We start from the raw sequence: 24,576 nt of genomic DNA on the forward strand, positions 1-24,576 counted from the left end.
AATTTAGTTCAAATACATCTCAAAGAGATTATGAAGAATCAATGGCTAAATGTTTTTAGAAAGGTTAATAAAAGCAGATTAGGAAATTGACTCAAGAATCAGCTCCTTGTAGTTTTAATATAAATTATGTTTTTACACTGACGTCTTGTTATTTTGCAGTCTACTTTTAGAACTTGCGCGATTAATGTATAATCTTTTTGGTGCGTTTATCAGAGTCTGTGCCCACAATGCTGCTGCAAGCAAGATTTTCATTGGACCTGTGTCTTTTTTGTCGCAAGCTATCCAGTCAGTAAGAAGACTGACTAGTCTTTTTACAGACTGATTACAATCTAATCATCCACAGGGTGCAGGCATCTTGATTTACACAAAGGTTCTCCAACATTGGTATCCTCTCTTTGCTCAGTCACACAACTGCCCCATGACCAGACGTCAGCATATCGGAAATTCGGCAGGTCTCCAACAACTCATCAATTTCTAAAGACGCACGTAAAAAACACCCATTCGGGATGCATCATAGCCTGGTTTTTGTGGCAACTGCTCTTCCCAAGACAGCAAGAAATTGCAGAGTTCTGGACAAAACTCAATCCATCACACGAAAGAGCCTCGTCCTCCTCTTCCCCCCGCATCAACTCCATCTACAATGCACACTGCCTCAGGAAACCTCAGAATCACTCACACTCCAGACTTTCACGCTTCTCTTCCATTTTGCAGAAGGGACAAAAGCTGGAAAGCAGGCACCACCAAATTCAAGAACAGCTTCTTCCCCACTATCGGACCTCATATATTAAGGATGTATTCTCGATCTCCCAATGTACCTGGTCGCGGCACTTAAATTTTTTTAATGATGCACTTTCTCTGTAGTTGTAACATTAAACTCTGCATGCTGTTTCCGCATTTCTTTTTGCACTAGCTATTATTTTTATGCATGTTATCATTGCATGCATGTTATCATTGCACGCATGCATGGTATGATTTAGCAGAATAACATGCAAAAACTGAATTTTCACTGTATCTCGGTACACATAATAAACCAATACCAACTTTAAAGGCACTACCTGGCATGGGCAGAGTACAAGCTTAGGGTTGTAGTGAAAATAACAGGTTAAATCAAAACACCTGTTTCCTGTTCCAAGTAACATGGACTATCCAGCTGTGCTATTTACCTAAGATATACACAAATTGAAGCTGGAGTAACTCAGCGGGACAGGCAGCATCTCTGGAGTTCACTGGTGTATTTGATCTCCTGACTTTGAATTTTATATTCTGAGCATATTTACTACTCTTGATTTATTCACAAAATGCTGGAGAGAAGGAGAGAACGGGTGACGTTTCGGGTCGAAGCCCTTCTTTAGACATTTACCTCCTCGCTGTCAAGATTCAAAGTTTCTCACAACTTTGCACATTTCCACCAAAACTCAAGAGTAGTAAAAGAAAATAACTGCAGATGCTGGTACAAATCGATTTATTCACAAAATGCTGGAGTAACTCAGCAGGTCAGGCAGCATCTCGGGAGAGAAGGAATGGGTGACGTTTCGGGTCGAGACCCTTCTTCAGACTGAAGAAGGGTCTCGACCCGAAACGTCACCCATTCCTTCTCTCCCGAGATGCTGCCTGACCTGCTGAGTTACTCCAGCATTTTGTGAATAAATCAAGAGTAGTAAATATGCTCAGAATATAAAATTCAAAGTCAGGAGATCAAATACACCAGTGAACTCCATGAGTTTAAGAGAACACTGTTCTCACAGGAAACAATCCTTTACCACAGCTTAAAATCTGCAACAGCTCTTACATGCATACTCCAGCTAGTTTCTTCAACATTACACTTTATTCATGTCAAATTCCATTCAAATCAAAGACAAATCTGTCACCAGTTCTTCATTCTAATGTTTCGTAAGATACAATAACATTGTCCTAGTTTGGAAGGTAATACCCAAAAAAGTCTGAAGGATCCCGACCTGGAAATATTATCTGACCATTCCCTCCCCAAATGCTGCCTGAGTTCCTCAGCACTTTGTGTTTGATCCAGAAATGTGCATTTTTGAAGGATCACGCTTTTTTTTTTCAAAATACAATTTACTGGAATCAGTATAATACTGCCTGGCATGTTCAGAATTTAAAGAATTCTACTATTCAATTACTGATAAGTAAAACGTGTTTACCCACTAAGGTAATCATAAAAATTATAGTAATCAGCAGGAATAACTTTCCCAAATCAATATTTTTTTGTCATACAGCACAAATAAAAGTGATAACAATGTATTATTTTAATTAGTTCAACCTATGCAATAAACAAATGCAAACAATGTGTGCTGGACAAGGAGTGCCAGAGAGCCCACAGGAAACACTTCAGTGAATGGCTCACAAATTCAACTTCTTCAGCTAAAAGCCCACCGCATCTTTCAACTACAAACAAATCTCAAACACTTGGAGAGTAAGCATTTGCTTTTGCATTAACATATCTTATCTGACCTTAATATCTAGAATATACATACTCAAATGTTCCATATATTACTTCCTTCCAATTGTAAACCAGCATTGTGTGCATATATAAAATACACATATGCACACTCAGATTCAAGACCTTTACAACATTCATCTTACTTTCCAAGTAATTCATACAGTGCATCTTGTTTACTCTCCCAGACCACTTATCACCAATGACACCAGGAGGGAAGGAATCTGCAATAGGCGCTCCATCCATTCAACAAGAAAAAAAAATCAGAGAGAAAAAGCACGAGATATGGGAGGCCAGAGTCCTGGGGAAATGTAAATTTGAATTGCTTTACCTTCTGCAACATCATCGTCTATTGCTCCCTTCACCTGCGAGAAACACCACTGGATGTCATTGCCACCACTTCCAACGCCTGAATGAATGGAGAAAATTAAAATTAACACAGTAGTATATTCGTAGGAAGAAAAACAAGCATGATAGATGCTGGGGAGGGGTTGGGTGGGTGGAAGGAACATTCACACACAGGGAATCACATCCTCCAGCTTTGCATTGGGTTTATTATTAGTTGCAAGGTATGAAATTAAATCAATTTGCTGTTTTGTTTTGAGGGGGTGGGGGGAGGGGGAAGGGGCTGTAACAATTGTAGATTGGGGTTTAAAATGCTTCGTTCCAGCCTAGGCTTGGGTTGCTACCCAGCCCTTTTGGTTTCAGCAGTCAGTCTGCAGGCCTGAAGTGAGGTGACAGAGAGAGAGGGGGGGGGGGAATGGGCTTGTGGTTTTGAAGGTGAAGCGAGGGGGTGGGATGGAGAGGCAGGGTGCAGGATGAAGAGGCAGGGTGCAGGAAGGAGAGGCAGGGAGGGCAACAGGAGGGAGAAGTCCCCCCTCTTTTTTAATTATATAAAAATTTCACGCTTCGCTCCTCACCTGCCATGGTGGAATCCGCTGGAAATGGAGGTACCGGGTGTTAGCGCGGTGCCCGGGGATGCGGCCGAGGCCCGTGGCGGACACGCCGGGCTTGACTGGGCGGAGGATGGCGGCGGATTGCGTTCCCCGATGGCGCTGCTGCTCGCCTCTTCCCCCGCTCGCTCGCTGAGCCCGCGGCCGCCGGACACCCCACCCCCCTCCTTTCAAAATGGCGGCCCGCCCGCCCCGGCCATCTTACGATGACGTCACCCCGCCGGGCGGGCGGGGCTGGAGCAGGAGCAGGAGCAGGAGCAGGGGGGGGCGGGGCCGCCATGTACCCACTCACACTGGGTGTCAATGCATCTACCTGGTTCTATAAGAAAATAATGCAGATGCTGGTACAAATCGAAGGTATTTATTCACAAAATGCTGGAGTAACTCAGCAGGTCATGCAGCATCTCAGGAGAGAAGGAATGGGTGAAGTTTCGGGTCGAGACCCTTCTTCAGACAGTCTGAAGAAGGGTCTCGACCCGAAACGTCACCCATTCCTTCTCGCCTGAGATGCTGCCTGACCTGCTGAGTTACTCCAGCATTTTGTAAATAAATACCACCTGGTTCTTGCTTCTTAGTCCTCCAAAATATTCCAAATACAACAATACAATATATCTTTATTGTCATTGTACAGGGGTACAACGAGATTGGTAATGCGCCTCCCATAAGATGCAATAAATCAATTAGTCTGAAGAAGGATCTCCACCCGAAACTTCGCCCATTCCTTCTCGCCTGAGATGCTGCCTGACCTGCTGAGTTACTCCAGCATTTTGTGAATAAAATTAGACTAAAGAAGGGTCTCGACCCGAAACGTCACCCATTCCTTCTCTTCTGAGATGCTGCATGACCTGCTGAGTTACTCCAGCATTTTGTGAATAAATACCTTCGATTTGTACCAGCATCTGCAGTTATTTTCTTACAAATCAATTAGCTAATCAGTATTAATATAAACAACCCAAAGAACAGTTTTAAAACAGAATAAAGTGCAAGTAGATCTGTGCCGGTTCACTGTGCGATGTGACCATCCGGCTCAGCATGACCGGTTCATAGCAGCTATGGCCCTGGGGATGAAGCTGTTCCTGAGTCTGGAGGTGCGGGCGTAGAAGGCCTTGTATCGTCTGCCCGATGGAAGGAGTTCGAACAGACTGTTGCAGTAGTGTGAAGAGTCTTTGTGGATGCTGATGGCTTTTCTGAGGCATCGTTTGTTGTAGATGCCCTCCAAGGCTGGTAGCTGTTTTTTCAGATGGTCTTCTGAGCTCTATCGACTACCCGCTGAAGAGCTTTCCTCTCTGCATCCGTGCAGCTGAGATACCATACAGGGATGCCATATGTTAGGATGCTCTCTATGGTGCAGCAGTAGAAAGTCGTCAGCAGCTGTTGGGGTAGACCAGACTTTTTCAGAATTTAAACTGGAGGTGGACTATACAAATGCACTATACAAATGCACACATTTACACATATTTTAATGCTGTATACATCATATTTGGCTGGTGCATTATATCACAATTCAACGTGCACTGCATATTATTTTTCAAACTGAAACATATAATCATTACGTCAAGAGTCAAGAATGTAAGAAGGAACTGCAGATGCTGGCTTAAACCAAAGATAGACACAAATAGCTGAAGTAACTCAATCATCACATCGAGTGGTGGTGCTGGCTCGAAGGGCCGAATGGCCTACTCCTGCACCTATTGTCTATTGGGACAGGCAGCATCTCTGGAGAGAAGGAATTGGTGACGTTTTGGGTTGAGACCGTTCTTCAGACTAGAGTCAAGAGTGTTTTATTGCCATATGCCCCAGATAGAATCATGAAATTGTTACAAGCAGCAGCACAACCGAATATGTCACTCCAGAAAAACAGAGCTGGAAGTCGGAATTGAGCCCAAGTCTCTGGCAGGCATTCTGAGAGGCAGCAGCTCTACCAGCTGTGCCACTGCATGCAATGAACATAGATAACTTAAGACATAGGAGCAGAATCAGGCCACTTGATTCTGCCTGAGTCTGCTCTGCCATCCGATCAATCTTGATCAATTTTTCCCTCTCAACCCCATTCTTCTGTGTTCTCCCCGTAACATATGGAGACCTATGGAATCACCATTCTCAAGCCCCTCATTGTCATAAGTAATAGGAGCAGAATTAGGCCATTCAGCCCATCAAATCTACTCCGCCATTCAATCATGGCTGATGTATCTCTCCCTCCCAACCCCATTCTCCTGCCTGCTCCCCATAACCCCTGACACCTGACCTAACCAAGAATCTATCTATCTCTGCTTTAGACTAGGCCTCTACAGCCTTCTGTGGCAAAGAATTCCACAGGTTCACCACCCTCTGGTTAAAGAAATTCCTTCTCATCTTCCTAAAGGAATGTCCTTTAATTCTGAGGCTTTGACCTCTAGTCCTAGATTCTCCCACTAGTGGAAACATCCTCTCCACATCCACTCTATCCAAGCCTTTCACTATTCGGTACGTTTCAATGATGTCCCCCCTCATTCTTCTAAACTTGTGCCAACTACCCCAGATGGATCTGATCCCCTTTACTTATTCATATCTCTCATTCTCATCACACTAAAAGATGTAGCCTCAAAGATCATCCTTTCAGGGTGATCCTGGCAATGTTCACCTGTGACTGGAAAATCATCATCAACGGCCTGCAATTGAAAAAAAAAACACTGCTCCAATTTATTTATTGTGTCCTGGTGAGGGTGTACTCCGTAGACTTTTCTTGGTGTGGCCAATAATCTGTGCAGCCGCCATTTCTGCATGCACTAAGTTCGGTGTTAAAATCGCCACTGGCCCATTGCTATTTGTGACTCAGATAAAATGCCTGTCAACCAGAGACATTTGAGATCCAGTACAGCTCCACCAACGATTTTCCAATATCCTTGTTTCCAGAGGATTTCTAGATTATCCGCTTTACCAGATCAACAGAGGCCACAGCCTCCAAGTGGAGTCGAACAGTCGTGGAATGGTCTGCCTGGGCTGCTGGAGGACCGAGATACCATCCCGCAAAGTCGGTCTCGGAGGTTGACTATGGGTATGGATCTCCTATGGGTATAAAGTTCCAGAGCCCCGGCCTGTTGGCGCGCAAGTCCCTTTGAGGTCAAGATCGGCCACCTCACCCGGCCTAGGTGCCGCATTTTCGGGAGGACTTCTGGGGGATGAGGGATTTTAAAAGTGCGCTCTTGTAATTGTGTCCAGATTAAAGGAAATGCCGGCTCACCAGTTGCCGAAAAATCAGTGGTGGACCTGTAATTCAAAAAAATAATGGTCAGAGTCTCTTTTACAATCCACACATAGTTCTTCTCGCTGGAAGAAGCAGACACACTCAACAGCTCATGGACTGACTCTAGTGTACATGGACACTGCACTCCCCCCATCGTTTAGAAGTTGGGAGAGTGCATGGTACATGGGCAGCTCTCAGGGTTTCCTCAAGCCGCAGCAGAATAGATTGCCCAAGTTACAGTGTTTCACGAAGGATGTACGATTAAGTTTCGTCCTGCATAGTTCATATGTTGTCAGTTGCTCTTCACCCTGAGTTCTTTGTGTAATCACTTACAAAGGATTCAACGCAGTGCCTTGGAAGAATACAGAAGCTTGGAAGAATACAGAAGCATCCCAAGGACGTTCAGTAATATTTCTAAGCTCTGTCACAGTCACCGCCTATTTCTGGATGACTTTATTCATTCTTCTCACTTCCAGATCCCAAATAGGCAACTTCAGGCAGCATTAACGTACTGGATATTGAGTTGGAGCTTTTTAACTTAATTTTCTTTCCCAACATTTCCAAAGAGAGAGCTAAATAGAGCTCTTAAGGATAGCGGAGTCAGGGGGTATGGGGAGAAGGCAGGAACGGGATACTGATTGAGAATGATCACATTGAATGGTGGTGCTGGCTCGAAGGGGGCCGAATGGCCTACTCCTGCACCTATTGTCTATTGTCTATTGTCTATTGTCAAGTGAAAAAAACTGATGGAAATCGGAAATAATAAACAGAAAATGCAGGAAAGACTCAGCAGGTCGGGCAACATCTGTGGAGGGAGATACAGTTAACATTTCAGGGCTGAGATCCTTCATCAGAAGTGCATGAGAAACATAGAAACATAGAAAAATAGGTTCAGGCCTAGGCCATCGGCCCTTCATGCCAGTACCGTCATTCAATCTGATCATGGCTGATCATCTAAAATCAGGACACCGTTCCTGTTTTTTCCCCATATCCCTTGATTCCTTTAGTCCCAAGAGCTAAATCTCTTGAAAACATCCAGTGAATTGGCCTCCACTGCCTTCTGTGGCAGAGAATTCCACAGATTTACAACTCTGTGGGTGAAAAAGTTTTTCCTCATCTCAGTCCTAAATGACCTACCCCTTATTCTTACACTGTGACCCGTGGTTCTGGACTCCCCCAACATCGGGAATATTTTTCCTACATCTAGCCTGTCTAATCCTTTAAGAATTTTAGGTAGACACAACATGCTGGAGTAACTCAGCGGGTCAGGCAGCATCTCCGAAGAGAAGGAATGGCTGACGTTTCGGGTCGAGACCCTTCTTCAGACTGATGATCAATGTGAAGAAGGGTCTGAAGATCAATCTGAAGAAGGGTCTTGACCCGAAACGTCACCCATTCCTTCCCTCCTGAGATGTTGCCTGACCCGCTGAGTTATTAAACACAGCATTTTGTGTTAACCTTCATCTAAAACCAACGTCTGCAGTTTTTTTTCCTAAACATCCTTTAAGAATTTTATTTGTTTCTATCAGGTCTGATGAAGGGTCTGAGGTAGGGCCTCGATCTGAAACGTTACCTATTCATGTTCTCCTGAGATGCTGCCTGACCTGCTGAGGGACTCCTGCACCTTGTGTCCTTCTGATGAAGGATCACAGTCTCTGAAATATGAACTGTTTTTCTTTTCATGGATGTCGCCTGACCTGCATATTCACCATCTACTTACCCTGGTCCACACATGTAGCTTTTCAAAATCTCAGGCAGCATTGGGTTAAAATGTCCCTTTAAGATTTTCATTATACCCTCACCACATCCAAATGTGTATCCCGCAGATTAGAAGGTAGCACATGTAACTGTACTATTTTAGAAGAGGAAATAAAAACGGGAAACTACAGAAGTAGTTCATGACACATGGCAATAAGCAAAATGTTAATCTGTTACTAAGGAAATGGCAACTGGCCACTTAAAAGAAAAAGATTATGCAGAGTCAACATGGATTTATAAACATGGTAAATCATGTTAGATTTTTTAGGGTTATAACTAGCAGAATTGATAAGAGGAAACAAGTCCTACTGACCTTCAGAAGGCTGTAATAAAATCTCACACACAAGGTCATGCATTTCCTCCAGTTGTACCAGTTTCAGGAATGAGTAGGTTAAGCAATGTTGAGTGCTTGTCGGCACTGGGCCTGTACTCACTGGAGTTGAAAAGAATGAGGGAGGACCTCATTGAAACAAACAGAATAGTGAAAGGCTCGGATAGAGTGGTGTGGAGAGGATGTTTCCACTAGTGGGAGAATCTAGGACTAGAGATCATAGCCTCAGAATTAAAGGACATTCTTTTAGGAAGATGAGGAGAAATTTATTTTGTCAGAGGGTGGTGAATCTGTGGAATACTTTGCCACAGAAGGCTGTGGAGGCCAAGTCAGTGGATATTTTTAAGGCAGAGATAGATACATTCTTGATTAGAATGGGTGCAAGACAGAATGAGCTATTCAGTGGAAAGCTAAGGCACCCTGCAAGCAACAGAAGAGAAGCACTTTCTGAGCTATCGCCACATGGATATCATCAGTTGATACTTTTAAGGCAGAGATAGATAGATTCTTAATTAGTACAGGTGTCAGAGGTTATGGGGAGAACGCAGGAGAGTGGGTTTTGGGAGGGAGGGATAGATCAGCCATGATTGAATGGAGGGAGCAGACTTGATGGGCTGAATGGCCAAATTCTACTCCTATTCCTCGTGACCTTATGATCTTAAAGGTGTTTGATTAGGTGGGTTATTTGGCCAATGGAAATTGTCCCCATTGTCGGTGGGTGGGAGAATCTTGGGGGAGTAAATGGAAATGTAGGGGAAATGGAATACAGGGAAAAATTGGGAAATAGGATTATTCCATCAGCCAGCATAGAGTCAGTGGGCTGAAAGGCCTCCTTCAGTCAGAAGGGGATGTGGAAATATATTACCTGAAAAAGGATATACTGGCAATAAAATGGTGTGACCGGATTGATTCACGGGATAGAAGGATTGTTCAATGAAAAGCAAAGCAAATTGTCCTACACTCGCCTGAGATTTGAAGAGTAAGAGGTGAACTTGTTGAAACAAAGAAAGTTATGAAAGAAATTGAAAGAGTGGATGCATGGTTGATGTTTCCAATCTGTGGGACTAAGGATCACAGTCATAAATGAAGAGGTATTGCCATGCAGGGCTGATTTATTCAGGGGAGATTTCTTCACCCAGAGAGTTGGGGAGCCTTTGTAATTCTCCACACAGGAGGGCGGTGGAGACTTGATTCTCAATAGGGCCCTTGCACGGCAGGCGAGGTCACAACCCCTGACCCGTATACTGTTGCCAGGCAATGCCTTCTGGAGGACAAGCGGTGTACTGGGGGCAAGCACTTACAATGGCAGCCAGTACAGTGGGACCTTCTTCGGTGCCAGCAGCCGTTGAATTGTTGCAGTTTTTTGCCAGAATTCTGCCGGAGACTCTGATGCCAAAATCGCCACTAAACTTGCACCACCTCAGTCCCAACCAAAGCTCTTTATGAATGGCACCTCATAATTACAGTGCTTAATCACATCAGGCTGCTTAACTTCATCCCAATAAACTTAGTACAGCTATGGTGAAGATGATATTTAAGTTTAAGATGCTCTTTTGATGACAGATGATAAGCCAGATACCAGCTGCAGAACACACAAATCACTGTTCCTTGAGGCTTGTAATAACAAGGAACTGCAGATGCAGGAAACATGTTCCCGATGTTGGGGGAGTCCCGAACCAGGGGCCACAGTTTAAGAATAAGGGGTGTGCCATTTAGAACGGAGTTGAGGAAAAACTTTTTCACTCAGAGAGTTGTGAAGCTGTGGAATTCTCTGCCTCTGAAGGCAGTGGAGGTCAATTCCCTGGATTCTTTCAAGAGAGAGTTAGATAGAGCTCTTAATGATAGCGGAGTCAAGGGATATGGGGAGAAGGCAGAAACGGGGTACTGGTTGTGGATGATCAGCCATGATCAAGGTGAAAGGCAGTGCTGGCTCGAAGGGCCGAATGGCCTCCTCCTGCACCTATTGTCTATTGTCTATTATCTATTGTTTATACCAGGGAATACACATATGCCAGAATAATTCAGCAGGTCATGTAGCATCCCAGAACAATGTGGATAGGTGACGTTTCGGGTTGGAACCCTTCTTCAGACTGATCGGAAGGAGGGTCCTGGCTCAAAACATCACTTGTCCATGTTCCCCCAGGCCGCTGCTTGACCTGCTGAGTTACTCCAGCACTTTGTGTCTTTCCTTAGAGCTTAATGATAAAGATCTTACTTATATTTTACAGTTCCTTTTTTCTTGCTTTGGTACACGGGAGACCAATTGCAGTGGCTCTGGTTACATTTCAAAAGATATTCCTTGCAAAGCCTTCAAGGTTATGGATACCCGTGGTGGAGGGATTTAAATCAGCTCACTTAAATGCTGGAATTGGAAGACAATGGAGACAGGGAGTGTAGCCAGGCTGGATGAAGTTAAGGAGAAAAGGGTGGCCAAGGGTTTGGCCTGACAAAATAATATTGCGGAATCACAGAGGGGGAGCAGTGAGAGAGGATGTTGCTGAACTCTCGATGGAGAGAGGAGGAGAACTTCTTCAAAGTAGACAATACCTTGAGGAGATTTTGCAGTGCAGCGGACAAAATGTGTAGGAAAGAAGTGCAGATGCTGATTTAAATCGAAGGTAGACATAATGCTGGAGTAACTCAACAGGACGTACGTGTTGCGTGTTACGAGTGTATGTCGGAAACTGCCTTGTACTCCAGAAAACTTGAGCGACTCCGTCCATCACGCTCTTTGACCTGTACTTATAGACAAAAGGTGCAGGAGTAGGCAATTCGGCCCTTCGAGCCAGCACCAACATTCAACGTGATCATGGCTGATCATTCTCAATCAGTACCCCGTTCCTGCCTTCTCCCCATACCCCCTGACTCCGCTATCCTTAAGAGTTCTATCTAGCTCTCTCTTGAATGCATTCAGAGAATTGGCCTCCTCTGCCTTCTGAGGCAGTGAATTCCACAGTGACTTCCCCCTGACAATCCCCCTATACGACGGGCTACACGGTGGCGCAGCGGTAGAGTTGCTGCCTTACAGCGAATGCAGCGCCGGAGACTCGGGTTCGATCCTGACTACGGGCGCCGTGTGTACGGAGTTTGTACGTTCTCCCCGTGACCTGCGTGGGTTTTCTCTGAGATCTTCGGTTTCCTCCCACACTCCAAAGACGTACAGGTATATAGGTTAATTGGCTGAGCAAATGTAAAAATTGTCCCTAGGGTGTAGGATAGTGTTAATGTGCGGGGATCATTGGGCGGCGCGGACCTGGTGGGCCGAAGGGCCTGTTTCCGCGCTGTATCTCTAAATCTAAAAATCTAAATCTAAAATATCTATACTTAATGCAGTGATCAATATATTAAGGGAATCAAGAAATATGGGATTAGTGCAGGAAAGTGGTGCTGGGGTAAAGAATCAGCCACGATCTTATTGAATGGTGGAACAGTCACAATGGACTGACTGCCCAACTCCTATTTCTCTTTCCTTTTAGATTCATTGAATTGATTCGAGGATATAGAATGGAAACAGGCGATCCGGCCCACTGAGTCCATGTCTACGATCGTTCAAATTAGTTCTATGTAATTCCACTTACACACCCACTCCCTACACACTAGCGGCAATTTACAGAGGCCAATTAACCTACAAACGGGATGCGAGAGGAAACCGGAGCACCCGGAGTAAACCCACGTAGTCACAGGGAGAACGTGCAATATCCACCCAAACAACATACAAGGGTGGGATTGAACCCTGATGTCACGTGATGTAAGGCAGCAGCTCGACCAGCTGCACAATTGTGCTGCTTGTCTCCTTCATTCTAATGTTTTTATTTCTCCAGTCTGAAGAAGGGTTCTGACCCAAAACGTCACCGGTTCGTTTTCTCCAGAGATGCAGCCTGACCCGTGGAGTTACTCCAACATTTAGTGTCTGTCTCTTTTCATTTTCATTTTCGAGTTCATGGTTCTATTAGATTCACCCATGTCCAGCTCCACTTCTGCTAACAATATCCTGACTGCATGTGCTTGCCTGTACGGAGTTTGTACGTTCTCCCTGTGTCTTGCGTGGATTTTCTCTGAGATCTTCGGTTTCCTCCCACACTCCAAAGACGTACAGGGTTGTAGGTTAATTGGCTTGGTATGAATGTAAAATTGTCCCTAGTGTGTGTAGGATAGTGTTAATGTGCGGGGATCGCTGGTCGGTCAATACTCGGTGGGCCGAAGGGCCAGTTTCTGCACTGTATCTCTAAACTAAACTAAATTAAACAGTATGATAACATACCTTCAAACTTACCGACATCTCTGGTCCATCCTCTGTCGGGCAGCATGTACGCTACATTTACATAACCCTGTTCTCCATTTCCCTCCTGCTACCTCCTCATGCAACAAATTCCAAAGCTCAACCCCAACCAGAGAGAAACTTAAGTCTTGCATCTATCCTTGCAACCTCTTTAACAACTTTGATTGTTTGAACAAGATCATCCCTTCGAGTTCAAGGGAGTCTGGGTGAACTCGAACTGGGTCCAACAAATCAGTCTGGTGAACCTTTGTTACACTCCCTCCTTCGCAAGGGTTTTATTAGTTTAGAGGTACAGTGCGGAAACAGGCCCTTCGGCCCACTGAGTCCGCACCGGCCCAGCGATCCCCGCACAATAACACAAGCCGACACACTCTTGGGACAATTTACTCTTATAACAAGTATACAAACGCAAGCCACTTAACCTACAAACCTGTACGTCGTTGGAGTGTGGGAGGAAATCGAAGATCTCGGAGAAAACCCATGCGGTCACGGGGAGAACGTACAAACTCCGTACAGACAGCACCCGTAGTCGGGATCGAACCCGGGTGTCTGGTGCTGCAAGCGCTGCAAGGCAGCAACTCTACCGCTGCGCCACTGAGCCGCCACAAGGGTGCATCCTTCCTCAGTTAGTGCAAGAAGAAAGTGTAATTACTTAGTATAGGGGGAAAAGGTGATTGATGGTCAGCACAGACTCGTTGGGCTGAAAGGCCTGTTTTCACACTGTAACTCTATACTTAACTAGGGGAATTTGTATTGGCCAACTAACCGACCGAGACAGCACGTCTTTAGGATAGTGGAGGAAACCAGAACACCCTGGGGAAACCCATGCAGTCACAGCAAGAAAATGCAAACTCCGCGCGCACCCACAGGCGTACAATCACAGGCACGCACACGCATGCACACGCACACGTACACGCACATGCACATACATGCACATACACTCACACACACACGAGCACACACACACACACACACACACACATATACACATCAACGGAGGTCAGAATTGAACCCAGGTCGCTGGAGCTGTGAAGCATTGTCTTTACCAGTGGCAATTCTGTGCTACCTTATATCCAGACTGACAGCCTTTTCTATCTCCTATTATAGATAACATTGGACCATTCCAGTTACGATGCTTGACTTAAATATTGACCTCATGGCAATTAATACAGACAGTGGGAAAATACTCCGGTATTTCTTCCCTTAGGTTCGAGCAATGCGTCGAGGACTATTATCTGAGCTGCATCTAGCCTTAAAATTGTTTAAATAATTATTTATCTGGGCCCACGCAGCTTGGGGCAGAGTACCCAAAAAATATGTCCTTTTAAAAAATATTTAATGTTGGGCGAGCTGGGAAATGTTAGAGTGGGGGTGATTTTTTTATAAATAAAATCGCAAGCAGAAAAACGCCCACATTGGGTGCAGATGGTCAGATCTGAATCTGATGGCCTGAATCAAAAACAGGAACTCATCTTGCTCCAGCACTGCGGGGAGCTCCCTCTAATGTTTAATTCCGGCATTTTCCAATTTCCCACAGTCTTGGGTTACGTGGTGCTATTTTTATTCATTCAGCAGACGTGGGTGTTATTGGCGAGGAAGGGAATTAACTGTCCGCCCACTGAATGCCTAACTGGGCCATTTCAGACATGGAGATCAGTCAGATCGCTGAACGCTTAGCCCACAGGAGTGACCCTTGTGCTTCGCGGTGGCGCGGCTGGTAGAGCTGCTGCCCCACACCGCCAGAGACCTGGGTTCGATCCTGACCCCGGGTGCGGATCCTGACCTCTGTGTGTGGAGTCTGCATGTTCTTCTGGTGGCCGTGTGGGTTACTTCCAGGTGCTCCGGTTTCCTCCCACATTCCCAAATGTTAGAGTGGCGGCATGGTGGCGCAGCGGTAGAGTTGCTGCCTTACAGCGAATGCAGCGCCGGAGACTCGGGTTCGATCCCGACAACGGGCGCCGTCTGTACGGAGTTTGTACGTTCTCCCCGTGACCTGCGTAGGTTTTCTCCGAGATCTTCGGTTTCCTCCCACACTCCAAAGACGTACAGGTATGTAGGTTAATTGACTGGGTAAATGTAAAAATTGTCCCTAGTGTGTGTAGGATAGTGTTAATGTGCGGGGATCGCTGGGCGGCACGGACCCGGTGGGCTGAAGGGCCTGTTTCCGCGCTGTATCTCTAAATAAAAATAAATAAATAAAAATAAACTCCAAAAGCATGCAGGTTTTTTATGTTAATTAGCCCTCTGCAAATTGCCCTTGATGTGTAGAGAGCGGACGAGAGAATGGGATAGCATAGGACTAGAGTGAATAGGTGATAGATGGTTGGCATTGACTCGGTGGGCGAAAGGGCCTGATTCCATTTGTATCTTTAAAAAAAATAATCCACCACCCCATTCCCACTGTAATCTTTCAGTCTGCGGACTTCTACATCAGTTTAGTTTATTGTCACGTGTACCGAGGTACAGTGAAAAGCTTTTGTTGCGTGCTAATCAGCCAGCGGAAAGACAATACATGATTTCAATCGAGCCATTTACAGTGTATCGATACATGATCAGGGAATAACGTTTAGTGCAAGGTAAAGCCAGTAAAATCATATCAAAGATAGTCTGGGGGTCCCCGGGATAGCAGTTCATGGCTGCTGTCAGGTTGCAGTAGAATGGTTCAATTGCCTGATAACATCTGAGAAGAAACTGTCTCTGAATCTTGAAGACATTGCTGCAAGAAGACCTAATGTGACTTTCAGGAACAACATCTCATCTTCTGTAGTTTAGAGATACAGCGCGGAAACAGGCCCTTCGGCCCACCGGGTTCGCGCCGACCAGCGATCCCCGCATATTAACACCATCCGACACTCACTAGGGACAATCTTTACATTTACCAAGCCAATTAACCCACATACCTGTACGTCTTTGGAGTGTGGGAGGAAACCGAAGATCTCGGAGAAAACCCACACAGGTCACGGGGAGAACGTACAAACTCCGTACAGACGGCACCCGTAGTTGGGATCGAACCCGGGTCTCCGGCGCTGCATTCGCTGTAAGGCAGCAACTCTACCGCTGCGCCACCGTGACCGCCCAGGTGAGCCCTTCTGGACTCAAAGTTGCATTTCCCTTCCATTGATGACCTGCTCTTCCTTTCCATCTAGAAGAGGACTGGCCATTTCTACCTGTCATCATTTCGCCTCAGTTGTTGTTCTTTTCCTTTTCTTTTTCTCTGTTCTGCTCTCCTTCCATTAGCAATCCATTGCACGTACCAAGAGGCTTGATCTCTGCTCCACAACATTACCGTTGTACCACAGAAAACATCCTATCCCGATGTATCACTTGGCTTGGCAACTGCTCTGCCCAAGACCGCAAGAAATTGCAAAGAGTTGCGGACACAGCCCTTTCCATCGTAGAAAGCAGTTTCTCCCTCATCAATTCCCTCATCAACTCGATCAACACTTCACAAAGATAGTCGAACGATCTCCAGTGAGGTAGATTGAAGCTCAACTGGAGATAGTAGCTCAACTTTTCTCCTCTATCGTCGTGCATCTTTGCATTCAAGAAGAGCTTCTTCCAGCTGTTATCAGACTCTGGGATGGACTTCGTGTGTGCAAGGGATGCATTCCCCATCTTCCATTCTACCTCGCCTTCCACCTATCTTAGGTGGCAGGGTGGTGGAGCCGTAGAGCTGCTGCCTCACAGCGCTGGACACCCGGGTTCGATCCTAACTATGGGCGCTTGTCTGTACAGAGTTTGTACGTTCTCCCCGTGACCTGCGTGGGTTTCCTCCGGGATCTCCGGTTTCCTCCCACATTCCAAAGACGTACAGGTTTGTAGGTTAATTGGCTTGGTAAAATTGTAACTTGTCCCTAGTGTGTGTAGGTGAGTGTTAGTGTGCAGGGATCACTGGTCAGTGTGGACTCGGTGGGCTGAAGGGCCTGTTTTGCGCTGTATCTCTAAACGCAACTAAACCAAACTAAACTAAACCTTGTTGCGGTTCTTTCACTATTTTTTTATCCTCCAGTACAAGGACCATTCTGATTTGGAAACTTAACACCCTTCCGTCATCATAGCTGAGTCTAAATCCGGGAACTCCCAACACAACTGCAGGAACACCCTTACCACACAAACGACAGCCATTCAACTAGGCTGCTCATCACCTCCTTCTCCACAGTAATTAAGGATGGCCAATGATAGTAGTAAGCATGTCAGCCTTCACATCCAAAGAAGTAGATCACAAAGTGTAGACTAGATTGTACACTGGAAATCCCGGGTGCAAAGTGGAAACGTTTTGAAGTAATCAAATCTCCAGGAACGATGCACGAGTCCTTGAAGAAGGGTCTCGACCTGACATGTTACAGTCCCTATCTATTTTCTCCAGAGATGCTGCCTGACCCACTGAGTACTCCATCACTTTGTGTCCTTTTTGGTAAACCAACATGTGCAGTTCCTATTCACAAAATGCTGAAGTAACTCAGCAGGTCAGGCAGCATCTCGGGAGAGAAGGAATGGGTGACGTTTGGGGTCGAGACCCTTCTTCAGACTGATGTCAGGGGGGCAGGACAAAGGAAGGATATAGGTGGAGACAAGAAGATAGAGGGAGAACTGGGAAGGGGAGGGGAAGAGAGGGAAAGAGGAACTATCTAAAGTTGGAGAAGTCGATGTTCATACCACTGGGCTGCAAACTGCCCGGGCGAAGTATGAATTGCTGTTCCTCCAATATCCGGTGGGCCTCACTATGGCACTGGAGGAGGCCCATGACAGAAAGGTCAGACTGGGAGTGGGAGGGGGAGTTGAAGTGCTCGGCCACCGGGAGACCCGTTTGGCCAACGCGGACCGAGCGCAGGTGTTGAGCGAAGTGATCGCCGAGCAGTTCCTTGTTTCTAGTGATAAGCGCGGGCAGGGTGAGACCGAAGAGAGTGCAGATGCTGAAATCTGGAGCGACAAACAAACTGTTGGAGGAACTCAACGGATCTGGCGGTCAGTGCGGTGGAACATGGACAGTCAATACGTCATGTGTGCAGGGCATTGATGAGACCATATACAGTGTACTTGCACTGGGTACATTTCCAAGCATTTTCCAGAAAAAAAAGGCCAGCTGTGGTAAGTGGTCAGCTCAAAGTCACCAGGATGCTAAGGACAAGAAGAAGTTAACACTGAGGTTTTCTTCACATATTAATTAAGAAGACCCAAACCTGAGGTTTCTCTGAATTGGGTGCGGCAATTTTCTTCAGGTTACAGACAGCAAGGAAGGATTTTCAACTGTAGAACTGTTGCTGAGAGTGATTGAGTGAGTGAGTAAAAGAGTTATAGCATTATACAGCATTGAAACAGGCCCTTTGGCCCAACTTGCCCACGCCAACCAACATGTCCCATCTGCACTAGTTCCACCTGGCCCTGTCTTATCCATGTACCTGTCTAAATGGTTCTTCAAAATGTTGCAATATTACCTGCGTCAGCTTCCTCCTTCGGCAGCTCATTCCACACAGGATAATCTTATCGAAACATATAAGATTATTAAGGGGTTGGACACATTAGAGGCAGGAAACATGTTCCCAATGTTGGGGGAGTCCAGAACCAGGGGCCACAGTTTAAGAATAAGGGGTAGGCCATTTAGAACAGAGATGAGGAAAAACTTTTTCAGTCAGAGAGTTGTGAATCTGTGGAATTCTCTGCCTCAGAGGGCAGTGGAGGCCAATTCTCTGAATGCATTCAAGAGAGAGCTAGATCGAGCTCTTAAGGATAGCGGAGTCAGGGGGTATGGGGAGAAGGCAGGAACGGGGTACTGATTGAGAATGATCAGCCATGATCACATTGAATGGCTGTGCTGGCTCGAAGGGCCGAATGGCCTACTCCTGCACCTATTGTCTATTGTCTATTGTCACACCCACCGCCCTTTGTGTGAAAAAGGTTACCCCCCTCAGATTCCTATTAAACCTTTCCCCCCTCACCTTAAACCAATGTCCTCTGGTTCTCGAGTTGGAGAAACAGAAAGACTGTCAGATCATGGGGTGACATGACACAGGAAATGATCGCTGCATTTTAAATATTTGCCAGAGAAAGACACAGAGCTGTCGGAAAAGTACGTGGCTTTTGGATTGCCTTTTCAAAGAGCCAACAAAGGCAAAGCACGTCAAATGGCCCCCATCTGTGGTGAAAATGCTTTTGATTCTAAGACAATGCAAATTTGTCAACAGCTTACTCCCAGGGGGACTCCCATTGCCTGGAACGATGGGTCTGGCAGGATTTAGTTGTTTACGACAGTTGATCAGAAACTCTCAACTTTACCTTGAATGTTTGAGGCTGCAAACGCTATTGGTTTGTATCAGAATAAAAGCAGCATTATTCACTGTAGCCTTGTGAACTAATGCACACTAAGAGAGAAGGGGACTGGCATGTTATGGGTGCCACGACATAACAGCTTCCTGCATAACTCCCAGAGCAGCTGATGCAATGGAGGTGCTTAGAGCACACAGTAAATCTGTTTTAAAAAAATCAATAAGGGAGTATTATATTTACATATTTACTATGGTGTACTATGTTTACATATTGTGTTGTGCTGCTGCAAGTAAGAATTTCATTATTCTATCTGGGACATATAGAAACATAAAAAATAGGTGCAGGAGGAGGCCATTTGGCCCTTTGAGCCAGCACTGCCATTCATTGTGGCTAATCATCTACAATCAGTAACCTGTGCCTGCCTTCTCCCCATATCCCTTGATTCCACTAGCCCCGAGAGCTCTATCGAACTCTCTTTTAAATTCATCCAGTGAATTGGCCTCCACTGCCTTCTGTGGCAGAGAATTCCACAAATTCACAACTCTCTGGGTGAAAAAGGTTTTTCTTGACAATAAAACACTCTTGACTCCTTAAGAAATGCTTTTGCATATCAGCGTGTCATTTTCAGGGGAGAATTGGAGTCGATCAGAAGATAGACACAAAATGCTGGAGTAACTCAGCGGGTCAGGCAGCATGTCTGGAGAGAAGGAATAGGTGACGTTTCGGGTTGAGACCCTTCATGAGATTCCATCTTACACATTAAATTCAATCATATTGGTATGGATCTAGAGTCAAGTATAGATAGACCACACCATGTGAGGACAGCAGATTTTCTTTCTGCCAAAATACTTCAGTGCAGCAAATGGGTTATTGAGACATGTGTATGAAGGAAGTGTAGATGCGGATTTAAACCAAAGATAGACACAAAATGCTGGAGTAACTCATGGGACAGTCAGCATCTCTGGAGAAAAGGAATGGGTGACGTTTTGGGTCGACACCTTTCATTCCAAAGGGAAATTTTGAGAGCCAAGACCTAACCAGATCGTGCAGGACAGGGACAGAGACCGAGAAGAAGGGTCTCGACCCGAAACATCACCCATTCTTTCTCTCCAGAGATGCTGCCTGTCCCGCTGAGTTACTCCAGCATTTTGTGTCAATCTTTGGGTAACTGAGACAAGCAGGCTACCATGTGGCTACCGTGTCGGATATTGGATTTTTATTCCCAATTTATTTAATTGAATTTCAATTTCTCATTGAACCATGATGGGGTTTGAACTCGTGTCTTCAGTTCATTAGTCCTAGAACCTCTGGATTATGAGTCCAGTAACATAAGCGCCTAGCTGCCATTTCGCTGCAACACAGCGTGTAAGTAGCTCCTTGGGGGGCTCATTAAATATGAGTCATTCTCAGATGCTTGACATGACCTAAAAGGCCTCCAGTGAGACCTTGTCTATGTGTTATGTAGATCAGGTTAGGCTGTTCCATACTTTTGTGGTCTGCAACGTTCTGCCGAGGATAGTCTGTTTAAATCGCGGAGTGCTTCCCTGAATTAGGAGGTCACGGTATGTCGGATAAATCAACACTGAAAAATGTCCCCTCTGACCGTTGTGGATTTGTATAACTAGGAAACGCTTTCTTGCAAACTATAATGTGAAATGATAGCCTGATCCTATTCCAACTGAACCATCGGGAAACCTTATCATCATTCCTGGCTCTTCTGATCTTTAGTCAAACCCCTCACACTGTAATGCTCAGTCCCATATGCCTGCTTGCACACACTATTCTATGTCTCCCTTACGCTGATTTCGTGGATGGAGAGATTGGATTTTGAGTGATTATGTAAATTGGTCATGCCCTCAATGGAATTATAAGGTTGAGAGGTTGATATAATTGCTGTTTAAGATTCTTCAGGGATTAAATGAAGTCGTGAATGACAAGCAATTTCACTTTCTTTCCAGAACGGCAGAACCAAAGAACACGCCCTGCAAGTCCGGGCTAAATTCAAAAACAGGTTTGAGAATATTGCAAAGAGTGAGCATTTAGTTTATCGAACATACTTCCAGAAAGATGATAGTGGTAGAGAGCTAGCTTTGAATCATTGAATCAGTTAAGTGTAAGTTAAATAATGTCTTTGAGGAGAAATTTTGGGGGATTTGGTATATTAATTATTTGGTACATGATTTCACATGTGGTGTATTGGAGTTGGCTTTGAGTCTTTGGTCCAAACTAAGGGGATTACTTGAGTCATAGACAATAGACAATAGACAATAGGCGCAGGAGGAGGCCATTCGGCCCTTCGAGCCAGCACCGCCATTCAATGTGATCATGGCTGATCATTCTCAATCAGTACCCTGTTCCTGCCTTCTCCCCATACCCCCTGACTCCGCTATCCTGAAGAGCTCTATCCAGCTCTCTCTTGAATGCATTCAGAGAATTGGCCTCCATTGCCTTCTGAGGCAGAGAATTCCACAGATTCACAACTCTCTGACTGAAAAAGTTAAGCATAAGTTAAATAATGTCTTTGAGGAGAAATTTGGGGGATTTGGTATATTAATTATTTGGTACATGATTTCACATGTGGTGTATTGGAGTTGGCTTTGGGTCTTTGGTCCAAACTAAGGGGATTACTTGAGTCATAGACAATAGACATGTCAGGGTCAGCAGTTGATTAACCTTCCAGCGATTGATCTCTATCGTTCGTCGATAACTCTATTTCACTAGACCTAGTTTAGTTTAGTTTAGATTATTGTCACGTGTACTGAGGTACAGTGAAAAACTTTTCTTGCGTGCTAACCAGTTAGCAGAAAGACCACACGTGATTACAATTGAGCTATTCATGGTGTACATTTCACTTTTTCAGATTGGTCCCAACCCGAAACGTCACCTATCCATGTTCTACAAGGATGCTGTCTGACCCGTTGAGTTACTCCAGCATTTTGTGTATATCTTTAATAAAAATAATACTTGGCTCACTGAGACGAAAGCTGGATGTACTACGCTAACATGCACAATGTTTAAATTGCATTTAAATGGTGGCACGATGGCGCTGTGGTAGAGTTGCTGCCTTACAGCACTTGCTGTAGTTCGATCCCGACCACGAGTGCTGTCTGTGCGGAGTTTGTACGTTCTCCCCGTGACTGCGTGGGTTTTCTCCGAGATCTTCGGATTCCTTCCACACTCCAAAGACGTACAGGTTTGCAGGTTAGTTCGCGTGGTATAAGTGTAAATTGTCCCTAGTGTGTGTAGGATAGTGTTAATGTGTGGGGATCGGTGGTCGATGTGGACTCAGTGGGCTGAAGGGCCTGTTTCCGCGCTGTATCTCTAAACTAAACTAAACTAAACTAAATTTGTTGGATCTTATTGTTTATCTGGAACATCAGCTCAACCGAATCTACTTGGAGATTAACAATTCATTCGTTCAGTACAACTGCATGCTTTAACTTGGTTTTGCTATATTATATAAAGATAGAACATGTACAATTTGGATTTAATCCTCAAATTGAATTGAGGATTCAATTCAATTGACTGCTGATTTGGAGTGTGGGTCAGGAAAGTTGTTCTCTAATTTGTGATGCAGTTGAACTCAGTCCTATTAGAGAATGGTGGGGATAGTTTAAACAGTCCCCAGTCAAAGAGGAGGGGGTAAAAATCAGCCTTAGACTTGAGCCATACAGTTTGGCCCACTGAGACCGCGCCGACCAATGATCAACCCAGACACTAGCACTATCACTATCCTGAAGAGCTCCGACCCAAAACGTGACATATTCCTTTTCTCCAAAGATGTCTATCTTCAAGTCAAGTCAAGTCAAGTTTATTTGTCACATACACATACACGATGTGCAGTGAAATTAAAGTGGCAATGCCTGCGGATTGTGCAAAAAAAAAATCACAATTACAGCATATAAATTTAAATTAATACAAAAAAAAAAATTAGTCCCTGGAGTTATAATAGTTAACAGTACTGATGGCCTGTGGGAAGAAACTCCGTCTCATCCTCTCCGTTTTCACAGCATGACAGCGGAGGCATTTGCCTGACTGTAGCAGCTGGAACAGTCCATTGCTGGGGTGGTAGGGGTCCCCCATAATCTTGCTTGCTCTCGATCTACACCTCCTGATGTATAGGTCCTGCAGGGGGGCGAGTGTAGTTCCCATGGTGCGTTCTGCCAAACGCACTACTCTCTGCAGGGCCTTCCTGTCCTGGGCAGAGCTGTTCCCAAGCCAGACTGTAATGTTGCCGGGCAGGATGCTCTCTACAGCCCCAGAGTAGAAGCACTGAAGGATCCTCAGAGACACTCTGAATTTCCTCAGCTGTCTGAAGTGGTAAAGGCGCTGCCTTGCCTTACTCACCAGTGCGGCAATGTGTGTTGTCCATGTCAGATCCTCTTTGATGTGGACTCCCAGGTATTTAAAGCTGCTCACCCTATCCACAGTAGACCCATTTAACTTCAGCACTATCCTACACATTAGGGACAATTTACAACTTACAGAAGCCGATTGACCTACAAACAGCACGTCTTTGGGGTGTGGGAGGAAACTGGAACACCTGGAGAAAACCCACGTGGTCCCAGGGAGAATGTACAAACTCTGTACAGGCAACACCCGTAGTCAGGATCATTCCGGGTCTCTGGTACTGTATGGCAGCAACTCTACCGCTGTGCCACTGTACCGCCCATTTCAGTATCCAGCCATGTCTGCTAAAAGGTAGATAGACACAGCATGTTGGAGTAACTCAGCAGGTCAGGCATCATCTCTGGAGAAACAAAATAGGTGACGTTTCGGATTAAGACCCTTCAGCAGACTGAGAGATAGGGAGGGAATCTCCATACTGTACGTGTGACACCATGTGTTTACACCATGCATATACCTCATCACCACACCCCTTGATACAAGTAGTGTCCCCCTCCCTGACTCTCAGTCTGAAGACACTTGAATGAGGTTCTCAAACCCCGTTGGGGCCTGTGGCTTCCTCTCATGTTGTGAATGAGCACCAGGAGAAACAGGACAGAAGTACGTGAAGGTTAGATTTTCATCTAAACTCAAAGACCAAAAGTTTGAACTCGGACGCAAAGAAAACTGGTTGAAAGCTTCATTGTAGATTGAGTTTCACAAAGAACAGGGCTCTCGATTCACTGGTTAGCTCTGATCAAAACCAGGGCTGGGGCGAGAGAGGGTGGGAGAATGAAGCAGGCTTCCATTCTGGGCCAGAGTCCCGACACGCAAGGGGTTGGAAACGACTCTGCTATCATGAGTCATATGCAATGCATAGGCAATGAGCTGGTAGGAGGTAGGGTGTGCACTTGTTATAGCAGGGCA

General features: G+C 45.4%; 1 protein-coding gene across 1 annotated transcript in view; it reads right to left on the bottom strand.

Annotated features, from left to right (window-relative positions):
* The window catches only part of LOC144610200 (serine/threonine-protein phosphatase 2A 55 kDa regulatory subunit B alpha isoform), a 66,912-nt gene extending 63,329 nt beyond the window's left edge, over positions 1 to 3,583 (bottom strand). Inside the window, exons 1-2 of the mRNA XM_078428770.1 lie at positions 3,376 to 3,583; positions 2,787 to 2,864 (exon numbers count right to left, since the gene is read on the bottom strand). Of these exons, the coding sequence (XP_078284896.1) occupies positions 2,787 to 2,864; positions 3,376 to 3,382 (85 nt within the window). The 5' untranslated portion in view covers positions 3,383 to 3,583. The remainder of the gene's footprint in view (positions 1 to 2,786; positions 2,865 to 3,375) is intronic.
* Between the last annotated feature and the right edge of the window lie 20,993 nt (positions 3,584 to 24,576).

The sequence above is a fragment of the Rhinoraja longicauda genome, chromosome 36 (assembly GCF_053455715.1).
Source record: "Rhinoraja longicauda isolate Sanriku21f chromosome 36, sRhiLon1.1, whole genome shotgun sequence".
Classification (NCBI taxonomy): domain Eukaryota; kingdom Metazoa; phylum Chordata; class Chondrichthyes; order Rajiformes; family Arhynchobatidae; genus Rhinoraja; species Rhinoraja longicauda.